The following is a 12,677-nucleotide window of genomic DNA, read 5'->3' as shown; positions in this document are numbered from 1 at the left end:
TTTTTTTTTTTTTTTTTTTTTTTTAGAATCTCAATGGGGGCGGCTAGGTGGTGCAGTGGATAAAGCACCAGCCCTGGATTCAGGAGGACCTGAGTTCAAATCCAGCCTCAGACACTTGACACTTACTAGCTGTGTGACCCTGGGCAAGTCACTTAACCCCCATTGACCCGCAAAAAAAAAAAAAAAAAAACAACAAAGAATCTCAATGGGATAGTGCTCCTCACTGTCCATTCATAATGAGGGAGGAAAAATCTCTCATTCCTACACAGAACCAAAGGACAACAATCAGGATGGTAAATAATCATTGAGTCCACCCTATGTGGGATCTGGAGCCCTATGCATGTTAGGCCTTGAAAAGAGAAAACTTAGGGATTACGGTCTTTAAGTATTTGGACTACAATCATAGAAAGGATGAGATAGACTTATTTTGTTTGACCACAGATATCAGGACTATGAATAATATATAGAAATCATAAAGAGACAGATTTATGCTTGATTGGGGGAAGAAGGAGAGTTTGACAAATAAGAGCTGTCCAAGAGTGGAATAGGGTACTTATAGATTTGCCACTATCCCATTCCCAAGTGGAATCCTTTACATGAATACTTATTAGATATATTCCAGAGGATGTTCTGTTTGGATACTGATTGGACTCTTCATGGGTCATTAACTGTTTTGTTGTGTTATGGATCCAAATGACAGTCTGGAAAAGTTCATGGACCCTGTCTTGGAATCAAGTTTTGTTGTCTAAATAATTAATTATGATGATAATTAATATTTTATAGTGCCTTAAAGATTTTAAACTCCTCTACACATACTATCTCATTCATGTATTTACATTTGTAATTGTTGGATATGCTCAATTTCAGTTAGAGGCTGGTGAAAATGGATGTAATTTTTCTTCTCCTTTAAGTTCATGAACCTCTGGAAGGTATCCACAGAACCCAGTTTAAGAACCTCTGAGGGGCGGCTAGGTGGCACAGTGGATAAAGCACAGGCCCTGGATTCAGGAGTTCCTGAGTTCAGATCTGGCCTCAGACACTTGACACTTACTAGCTGTGTGACCCTGGGCAAGTCACTTAACCCCATTTCCCCATAAAAAAAAAAAGAACCTCTGAATTAGACTATCTTGAGATCCCATTAATTCTGGCTAGCATGATTAGAGATTCCTAGAAGCAGACTGAGCTGCATCAGGTGAAAATAGGTTTCCCTTCACTGGAAAGATGGGTGATCACTTGCATTGTAGTGGGTATTCTATTTCAGTTATGACTTGCACTAAATGATTTCAAATGCTCTGTCTATGAAGGAATTCATTCTGAGAGTTTACAAAAACCCAACTTCAGGTGGTTTATGAATAAATCATAGAATTTTAAAAGAGTGAACTCAGACACCATTGAGTACAACTCCACCCAAGAGCAATTCCTCATTCTAAAAATCTCTAACAAGTAGTCATCAAGTCTTAGGTTGAAGATTATCCAGTGAAGCAGAACTCACTACCTCCTCTCATGGGAGCCCATTTGACTTTTGTTCCTCTCTACTTGCTAGAATGACCCCTCTATTATTCATTTTCTTCAAGCATGGCCGGGCATTATTCCTGGAGTTTACCAATTGTGTTTATTGTCATCATGCATTAAGTGCAAGGAATAATGTATGTACAGTTTATGTATACTATTAGTACCTATTTGATGTCATGAAATCTAAAGGAAATCCTCAATATATTGTTGGATCTCTGCTAGAAATTTTGCAACAACAAATACCCGCACAAAAAACATGAACCTCTTGTGTTATTAGAGATGGTGAGGTATTGTATTCATTATTGGCGTGGTTACCTTGTTGATGGGATCAGAGATTTATGGAAACACCTATTTTATAGACAAGGAATATTCTGAATGAGGTCTAGTGTTTAGATGATTTGTGTGATATCATAGACTTTCAGTGACTGAGTTGAGTAGAAACACAGACCTCTTGATCCCACGAGCCTGGGTATCTTTCCTTTAGACCAGAAAGTGTTAGACTGAACAAGAGCCACGATATATAACTAGAAAAAAAGCAGAGTACTTCTATTCTGTCATACTTTCATTTTATTTTCTTCTTTTATGGAAATAAACCAGGGAGATCTATGCAAACAACCCTGTTAGTCCTTGATAAATGTTTAAAGATTCAGTTGGTGTGTTTCTGACATGCAGTTTATCATTTACCGGGATGAGAGAATCTGGGCGCAGTGTGGTCCCTGATTCCCCTGAACAATGCCTGGGCATGAGCGTTAATGGAAGACTTGCAGAGAGACTGCTTTGATTTACTAGAATACTTATTGTTCCTTAAATAAATAGCAATTAATACTAAAACATTTAATTAAGGTTTAAGAGCTGAAGGAGATATTTATTTCTCCCACTGCCATTAAGCCTCAATAAATGCATTTTTAATGATGATTTAACAGTCTGGGATGACACCGTCTTGCTACTTTGATCCTATCTGAAACACAGATTTGAAATGACTAAGATCTTCCTAAGGCCCACCTGTTTTGTTTTGTTTTTTTCACATTGCACCTTGTGTAGCACTGCTAGATGACTTCCATTTACAGTCAAACTCGGTTTTTTGTTTGTTTGTTTTTTTGAGGGAGATGCAGATATTAACACTAATCTATCATTGGTTGGCAATGGGTACCCTGCCTTGTGGAAAGGCAAAAAAGGTTTTTGAAGGACCACTAAGAGCAGGGGGATAAGGGGATGAAAGGATTTCAATTGTTAGCCTACATATAAATTCTTCTTCAGAGGCAGCTAGGTGGCCTAGAGTCAGGAAGGGCTGAGTTTAAATCTGGCCTCAGATACTTACTAGCCGTATAACTCTGGGCAAGTCACTTAACCTGGTTCACCTCAGTTTCCTCATCTGTAAAATGAACTGGAGAAGAAAATGGGAAACTACTCCATTATCTTTGCCAAGAGAACCCCAAACGGGCTCACAAAGATTAGGGCATAACAGAAACAACTCATCACAACCACCGCTATTAATACCACCACCAACACCACCACCAACAACAACTGCTTAAATCAGCTTTCCACTTGTTTTCCTAGGCTATTTAAACTTTAGCTCTCTTCCTCTCATTTCATACAGTTCATTCAATGGCAGATTTGAAATGGAGAAAACTGGGATCACAGATTCAGAGTTCAAAGGGACCTTGGATGCCATTTCATCTAACTCCTTCATTTTACAGATGAGGAAACTGAGGTTAAGAAGAATTAAGTGATGTTGGTAAAGTCACATAGGTAGTAAAGGAATGAGATATTAGCTAATTTATGGTGCTATGTCTTGAAACACAGTGACTATTCTTACTGTATCACAGAGAACTGAGATTTTCAAGGTTGTCGAAGTAGTAAAGAGAAGAGCTGGGATTCCAGATAAGATCTGCTGACACTGCATGTTCTGGCTCATAGGGATGTTGTGAAGCTCAAATGAGGGGTGATTTGTTTGGGTGATTTGTTTTCGTGGAAACCTGTGACTTTATCAGAAGAGGAAATTTTAGTCTGGAAACTGTGTCTACCAATGCAGACATGTTACTCAGCTCTAACATAGTATCTTAGAGAATTGCCTAGGGCACTGAGATGTCAAGTGATATGCCCAGGGCCACCAGTCAATACTGCCAGAGGGAGGATTTAAAGCCAGATTTTCTTGACTCTGAAGCCAACAACCACCAAAGGTACTTTGTCCACTGGGCAGCTAGGTGGTACCACGGATGGAGTGCTAGGTCTGGAGTCAGGAAGACCTGAGTTTAAATCTATTTTCAGCCACTTACTAGCCATGTTTCCCATGGCAAGTCACTTGACCACAGTTTTCTCATCTGTATAATGGGCATATTAACACAGCTTTCTTACAACATCATTATGAGAAACTAGTGAGATAATACTTATTGTACATTGCCCAAAACTTAATAGGTACTTTTAAAATACATATTCCATCAAATTAAATTAAAGCACATTGTCTGACCTAGAGCAGGTTCTTAAAAATATTCATTCCCTCCTTCTCTTTCTCTTCCCCTCCCCCCCTCCCTCCTCCCTTCCTTCCTCTCTTCCTTCCCTCTATTTTTCTCTTCCTTCCCTCTTTCCCTCCTTCCCTCCCTCCCTCCTTCCTTTCTTCCATCTTCCCTTCCCTCTTTTCCTTCCTGTCCTTCCCTCCTTTATTCTATTCCTCCTCCTCCTCCTCCTCCTCCTCCTTCTTCTTCTTCTTCTTCTTCTTCTTCTTCTTCTTCTTCTTCTTCTTCTTCTTCTTCTTCTTCTTCTTCTTCTTCCTCTCTCTCTCTCTCTCTCTCTCTCTCTCTCTCTCTCTCTCTCTCTCTCTCTCTCTCATCATTGCAAGAACTCTACACCACATAGAAGAGGCCAATGATCTATTACTTGGTTTTATCCTGGCTTAAGAAGCTAAACTGGAAGATTGAAAGGCCTCAGCCTTTCTTTAAGGATGAGTGTAAGATACCAGATTTTAAGCAGTTGAAGGTCACCTAGTTTGACCTCATCTTAGAGAGGAGGAAACTGATCCCTCTAGAGGCAATGCATTTGGTTTGTCAAAGGTCACACTGGTAGTAACTAGCACAGTTGAGATCTGAAAATAAGTCCTCTGATTCTAAATACAGAATGCTTTCCACCCCACTCCACGTCACTTTATAGATAAGGAAAATAAGAACCAGTGAATGGGAATGACTTGCTTAGAGTTACACTGGTACTAAGTGCCAGGGCTCAGAATGTAACCCAGGGCCCCTTACTCAGGAAATGGCAGATCTGACCTAGAGATGAGATTGTTGTTCAATTAAGATAGTGGCATCAACTTGGATTAAAAAGAGAATAGCTTTCAGACTACTCAGATTTCCACCCCACTGGCTTATTTCTCTTCATTTGGGGATTATTTTACTATTCTTCCAGTATTCCTGATTTTATTACTATATTAGCACATGTTTTATCATCACTATCTTCTTTAGTCTGTCTTTATAAGTGTATACTTGTTAAGGGAGGCCAGATGAAAGTACAGTAAAAATTAAAAAAAAAAAGAATCCTTAGGGATATTATTGTAATCTTATCACTTTTCAGTATGGGGAGCAAGCGCCATGTAACTTTAGCCATGATAACTTGGTTGCTCTAGTATATTTCAGATAATCTCTTTTTTACTGGTCTGACTACAGTGACTTGCTAGGAAATATTAAAGACACATGACTGCTATCCTTTACTGTCCTAGGAGGTCATATTCACTCAACTTTCTTATTCTCATTCTGAGCCCCCAAACCCAATGGCTTTTAGTCCCTCCCCCTTTTCCCTGAGGTACATAGTCTTGAGGATATAAGCTGAATATGATTTGCCAGTACTTTAAAAATAACTATGGTAGCCAGCTGACCTGACCCAGACATATTTGCGATTCCAATGCTCTTCTCTTCAGCAAGATCACTTCTCAGACAGATACAGGAGATGAATTTTCTAATGTAAGTCATTAATCTCTCCCAAGTCCTAGGCTTCAGGGAAGCCACAGATGACTGGATGGTTTAAATGGACTCAGTTTCCAACCAGCTATACAAAGAAACTAGCATTGGTCTGACCTTCATGAGAGATGGTGTACATCAAGGAGAGGGGAAAGTGAATGAATATTTTAAAGAGGGTAGGCAAGTAGCATGACATTCACACTGGATGCAATAACTCATGAAATACTATAGGCGGTGGTTCTGAGCACTTTTTTGTACACAAATCCAGACTTTGAAGTTAAAGTGAATGTTGCCTCCCAAGCTAGAGTTACTATTATTAATATATACAGAGACTAAGACCTCATGTCAGTTGAATTGCTAACAATTCATCTTTTGAGAATCAATCTTCTATTTTTGAACACTGGGAGTGAACTCATGAAGGCCTATGGAAAGAGAGGAATCTAAAAGCAGGATAGAAAAATATTGGAGCCTTGAATGTGGGAGAGTGAGGCTGAGATAACACAGAGGCTCCAGCAACATATAGAAATGCAACAATTCAATGCAGCAAACATGTATTAATTACTTAATGGGTGCTAATCATTGTGCCAGTTGCTGGTGATATAACGAAAAAATATTCTTTCCCTCAGGGAACTTATATTCTACTTGGGTAAGAATGGGGGAGAGATGTAGCATATTCAAAGATGAAGAGCTACAATGTATAGACCGGATAAATAAAATGAAATTTCAATACTAATAACTGACAGAAAATGGAAAACGTAATCTAAGAGATGGCAGCTGAAATAATGAATAGTACAGTAGAAACTCATTGATGGCAAGATATGCTTTGTTTTTCTTTGTTTCCTTACTACCTAAAACTGTGTCCTTCAGATAGTAGGTCTTTAATTTTGCTTGAATTGAAATGATTTGAACAGACAAGTCTGTCCATTTTTCTGCTGCCATGTAATCTCTGTGTTGTTTTCTTTCCATGCAGGATTCCGTTGGTGAACCTGTAAAAACAAACAAAAATAAACAAACAAAAAAATGAAAAAAAAAAACAAAAAATGAAAACAAAAACAAAAACAAAAAAAGCCCTAAGACTAAAATTAGGGGAGAATGTCCCCAAACCTACCATTTCTGTTTGCCAGTGGAGAACTCATGGAGCAGAACTCTATAGGCCAAATATATTTTTATATAAAAAAAAATGAACGTGCCTATAGGCAACCTTTATTATCCCCAAGGAATTTTTTTTGGGGGGAAGAAGAGAAAAGTTTCCAGAAATAAGGGGGAAAATGATTCTCTGAAGACATAAGGAAGAAAATGAGACCAAGTGCAAAGGACAAGATGGACCGCCTGGAGATGAGGATTTGGACAATGATTCTGAACCTGTGCCAATAACACCATTACGTGCCATGTACTGAGCTGAAAGATTTTGTTTCAAACATGAAGCTGAGTTAATTACACATAGAAATATTACAGAAAACAGGGTTGGGGGTTTCTCTTCTGAGACAGTCAATATTTCTGGTTAATATACATATATAAATATATAAATACATACATGAACACACACACACAAAGACACCTTTTTGTACTGTAGCAATTTTTGAAGCTCTTAAATGTTCCTTTTTAAAGAAAAATGTGTCATGGGTTACAGAATCTGATTTATTTAACATGCTTAGTATGGACTAAATAAACTGGTGTTTTTTACTTCGGCAACTTGCCTCTCCAACATATATCTATATACATATATATTCACACAAGCATATATATGATCATTTAGAAACATTTCCACTAGTGAGCAGTATTCTTCTCAAGACCCATTATTTTATCACCATCAACTCCAGGGAACAGCCTTAGTCAACACCCTGGAATACTCATTGTAAATGTGTTTACTTACCAGCAGCCACTATCTAATGCTTCTACTTTAGATTGGAAGTACAGTGTCCTGGTTCTATTTTTGTTATTGTAGTTATTTTTTTTTAATCATTTGGTTGTTTAAAGATACTACCTAAGAGCCAGAGGCACAATTTTGTTTGGTGACTGGCTATTCTTGAAGAGGACTATGGGTAGTATAATGCTGGAGGGTGAGGGGTATGTGTCATGGATCCTTGGAGCCTATGAGTGTGGCGTAAAGATAGAATGATGAGTGAGTCTCAAAATTAAAATCATTTATACATGTGTATCTGCGTGTATGCATGTATGTGTGTCTAGAGCTATTCCAAACTGGATGGGTCAGATTCAGGAGGTGGTATATTCCCAATTGAAGATCTTCAAGTAAAGGCTGGATGACAGGTATGTCATAGAGGAAATGCTTTTTTCAGATATGTTTGTCTAGATGGCTGCTGATGTTCCTTCTAACTACAAAATTCTGTTACTGTGCATGCATGTGTGCGTGCATGAGTGTGTGTATGTATGTGTGTGTGAGAAAAGCACTCAGAAAAGTTGTTCATTTTATTCTCTCTGGAAATCACAGCAATTTGATCCTAAAATGACCCAGGAAGTTCACACTTGAACAGTGAATGTGCATATCCAGCCTGCGCAGAAGTCACCTCAAACATTCCCCTAAATTAGACTTATACTGATAAAACCTAAAGGGGACTGAGGGTAAGTTTCAATCTACATCATGGGTCTGAACTTCCATTTCTGAGAACTGTGAGAATACTTCCATTTATTATTTATTAATCCAGGATCCCTTCATTGGGGTCAAGTACCCTGCAAATCCTCTGACAATTCTTGGTTAATGTAAACACAAACCAGAACACTGTAATCAATAGCTACATCCATGCACCACTACCAAATATAATCCACACCAAATCTGCCAATACACCAAAGGAATGGATGGTCTCAGTGAGGGTCATGGACTTGGTGCCTTGGTACCATGCAGAGGAAAATACCATCTTTTACATAGGAAGCTGAATGAATGTCAGGAGTAGAATTTCTGATCCTGGAGGCTCATGCTTAGTCATGGAACTGGAATGTCCTATGGATATGCCATCCACACTGTCCCACTTGGTCCTCCTTGGGGCTAAGTACAAGCATTTGCCACATGGTTGACCAAGCCCAAGGCTGAACTCTTGTTTCAAGATACAGTTTCAGACTATGGAACAGTATTTTTTGTGGGAAGCTAACTGGTCCCTGTAGGGATTAATCCTGTGACCTTTTGTCTCATTAACACTGTGCTTCAACCAACTAAGCTGAATGCACCCAACAAGTGGATCATTGACTGAATAGGCAGCAATTCTTTCCACTTTTTTTTTTTTGCCTAAACCATTGAGACATAAATATAGATGAATCCCTGACTCTTTAACCAGGGCAATCCTCACCTTCAAACAAGTGTAAACTTGAAAAGTAAACTTTTTTCTACATTTAGAAATGAGGAAGGAAAAGAGGAACTTTTTTAAAAATATTTTTTTAGCAACTTCATTGCTTTGTCTGTGTTCTGTTCCTTCTAAAGGGTGGGTAAAGAGGACCTTAAATAGTCTAGTAAAGGAAGGGATGACGCATAAGAGATCCTTCTACAAATTGCTTTTGGTCATTTGATCGTCACCTCCGCTAAGGAAAGGTAAACTATGTACCTCTTATAAAAAAAATATCCTTCAATATCCAGATATTTACATCCAAGTCTTGGGAATCCCTCTTGAGAGATCACTGTTATTGCTGATATCTATGCAGTCAAGTTGGGTTGCCTTTGGCAGCCTGATTCTTTGAGTAAATGAAGCTGGAGGTGATCACAAGTACATTCTGACTCTGAGTCTGGATTCCACAGCAAGATGGATGGACCACCTGACTTGTGATCTTAAATTGCACTCATAGGTGCAGTTTTCCCTAGATGAAGAATTTCAATTCAATATAATCCAATTCAAGGCAATCTGAACCAATTGAAATCAAGGCATGTATTAAGCACATGCTCTATGATGGTTACTCTAAGAAGACAACCACTTTATGAATTTTCAAAGGAGACAACAACACAGTATCCACATTCTTGAGTACACAGAATCTGAATGGATGATGGTTTTCTCATGTGCATGCATAAGTGGAATAGTTTTTTGGTTTGTTTCTTTTTCTTTGTTCCCCACCCTTGGCCCGTCCATTGCCCACCATTTCATTTTTTTAAATTCAAATCAGAAGCAGAAAGGGAGTTATCTTCTTCCAGGGCAAAGCAGCTGAATTGTCAGTACTCATTTCCTGCTAGTTGGAAGGAGTTGATGGATTTTTTTAGATCATCTCCTAGACACCTTCTATAGAAAGATGATATCTGAGTATGAAAAGGATCTGATGGAAAATAAACAGATTTATAAAATCTAGTAGCTTATTCAGATCAGAGTGTAAAAAGAAAAGTATTAATTGTACTATATGGACTATCACCACCCATTCATTTAAGTGAATACCTACTGTGTACAAGGCATTGCTGATTTATGATTTTTCCCACAGTGATTAGATTTTAATTATATAATCTTAATGAGACAATCAGCCAGAGATGAATGGGACAACATTTGGGGTGTGATGAGGCTAACAATTTAGCTCTGGATTTGGCCTCACTGAATATTAGTCTTAGCAATTCTGTATCTGCTTTGAGCCAATACATTCCCTTCTACCTTCTATAACCAACAATAACACCCCACAACTTTTGTCCTAGTCTATTATCCAATGTCTTTTCATTTCCACAGTTTCCTTTGGCTCTTAGGAAAGGGATACTAAGATCAGACAGCTCATCTTAAAGCTGAGAACTTTGCTCATGTCCTATTAACATTTCTCCTCTAAATAAGAGGAACTTTACCTTGTTAGTATCATGGCTTTCCTTGGCAGTCTACTGAAGTTTATGTACCATTTCTCAGACTAATTTTTTAAATGTATAAAATGGAATACAAAAGTTTACAAAGGAAATAAATTTTATTAAAATGAAATTATACATATTTGCACACATACAATTTCTGCATATGTATACACACATGTATATACATATGAACATGTTTACATTATATATATATTCATGGACCCCTAGTTAAGAACTCCTGTTCTATTGCAAATGATCCCAGGATTAATGGAAATGGAATCATCATTTTAGTAATTTGCTTAGTAGATTGAAAATTCACCTGAACATCTGATTTGGTCTTTGGGTAGTTAACTAAATCTTGATTTTGTTTTTGGAAGGACCTAAGCCAGCAGAGTGACCTCCCCATTTGATGCAAACTCACATTGATTCTACGTTTGCCCCCATCTCTTTATTAGGGTATGCTTGCTCTTATAATAATACTTCCTGAATTTTGATCAGAGATTTCCTCTGACATATGCAGAATAGCTATGAAGTTATCGACTCTACTGCCTCAGAGTCAAAAAGAAAGCCATATTGGTTATTGGGTCTTCCTGTACTACTTCCTGGTAGTTCTGACTTCTTGACTCCTTACACATCAGAGTAGGTGTGGCCATACAATATGCAAAAATACCCCTGTTGTGCTCCAGCAGATAAAGAAAGCAAGTCAGAAATCCAGGTCACTTGATGCCCATTTTGTAGCCTTGAAGGTACGTAAATGTTACATCTTATATGAGATTAAAAAGAGAGAAGTGATATTTTAGCCATAATTCCCATGATGTTTGATCCACCTAGCCCCCAGTTTTTATAGACTTATTGAGTTGGCTGACATATTTGTTGCCAACTGGACAATCTAAACGATTATTTATAGATTTCTATCATCACCGAACCTGGATACCCACTGGCTCTCTATCCTCAAACAGTCATAATGATGCTGGTGTCCATGGGCACATTGATTTACTCACAACCACCTGCTAGCCTAAAAAGACTGTTCCTCTTTCCACTGCGTTTTCTTTTCTTCTTTTTGGTAAGTCTTTCTACAGGTATTTTCTGTCTCTGTCTCTATAAGTCTCTGTCTCTCTGCCTCTCTCTCTTCCTCTCTGTCTCTGTGTGTCTCTCTCTGTCTCTCTCTCTGTCTCTGTATGTCTCTGTCTCTTCCTCTCTGTGTCTCTCTCTGCAACTCTGTGTCTCTCTGTGTGTCTCTCTCTTTATCTCTCTCTGTCTCTGTCTTTCTGTTCCTATGTCTCTCTCTCTGTGTCTGTCTGTCTGTGTGTGTGTGTGTGTGTGTGTGTGTCCCTCTCTCCCTCCCTCCAAATTCTCCCCTTATCAACCAAACACCAAGTGTAAAATTAACTTGATTTCAATTGGACAAGTGTCCATCACTGCAGCTTCAAGAAAGGGATAATTACAATGTTCTTCTATCCTGTTTTCTGAATTTCTAATAGATCTAATTAGAAACTTGGATTGCTGGAATTTTGTGGTGGAAACGATACTCTATCTGTGGTTAGAATACCTGACTCTGAGTTTCAGATTTGATGTTCAGAACCTGTGTGATACTGGGCAAAGTACTGACTCCTTTGGACCACCTTTTGGTCCTCTATTAAAGATTAAAGGAGTAGATTAAGCTAGATGACCACTAAGGTCCCTTCCATCTGTAACACTCATGAATCCTTGATTTAAGAGTGAGTTTGAGTTCAATTCACTATATTATGCTACCACTCACACATAAACCAGTAGTGTAATTTCACCTTGGAAATGCCAATAAGCTGGAAAGATATCAACGATTTAAAAAAGTACTAATCAGGCAATGTATTGGGGGAGGAAGGGCTGGGGAACTTCAAGCTCCTAGAAAATTGAATGTTTATACATCTTAATAGTGATTCAGAATCAATATGCTTTGAAAAAAATGCAAAATCTGTGTTTTGTTCCTGTCCAATATCTTCAATCAAGAGGGTCTCCTTTGCTATTCAGTTCCCATAGAAGTGTAGTGGAAATGAGATATAATTGCATTTGAATGACTATCCCAAAGTCAGCCATAGTTAAGGATCCAGTGATATTTTCAAGGTCTCACTCAAAGTCAATGACAGAACATTTTATAATCCCTGGTTTATGGTCCAGACTATGATACTATCCTTTTGTAAATTCAATAATGTTATCAAATATTTTTTTCATGAATATCATCAGGGAAGGAACCCCATTCATTTACTTTCCTTGAAATAGCAGAAAGGGAAATGATGGTTCCTTTCAGAACTTCTATCACTTTCTTCTAGGAAAGCCCTTGTCTAGCTTACTTGGAAGGGAAAAAAGAAAAACAATATTTCTACCTCCTGAATTCCAAAATAATGGTGTGTTATTTATAGGTTTTACCAAGCACTTCTAATTGCTGTTCTAAAACTACTCTTCCCTCCCAAGCCTTTCAACTACATTGATACTTG

General features: G+C 38.1%; 1 protein-coding gene across 2 annotated transcripts in view; it reads left to right on the top strand.

Annotated features, from left to right (window-relative positions):
* Positions 1-11,365, top strand: part of AJAP1 (adherens junctions associated protein 1) — a 271,201-nt gene extending 259,836 nt beyond the window's left edge. For both annotated transcript variants that reach the window (XR_006355763.1, XM_043997816.1), the window contains one exon: positions 6,427-11,365. Coding sequence is in view for 1 of the 2 variants with exons in the window: in XM_043997816.1 (XP_043853751.1) it covers positions 6,427-6,448 (22 nt within the window). In the remaining variant the exon portion in view is untranslated. The remainder of the gene's footprint in view (positions 1-6,426) is intronic.
* The last annotated feature ends 1,312 nt before the right edge of the window (positions 11,366-12,677 follow it).

The sequence above is a fragment of the Dromiciops gliroides genome, chromosome 3 (assembly GCF_019393635.1).
Source record: "Dromiciops gliroides isolate mDroGli1 chromosome 3, mDroGli1.pri, whole genome shotgun sequence".
In the NCBI taxonomy this organism is placed as follows: Eukaryota; Metazoa; Chordata; class Mammalia; order Microbiotheria; family Microbiotheriidae; genus Dromiciops; species Dromiciops gliroides.
This window is presented reverse-complemented; position numbering and strand designations above follow the sequence as displayed.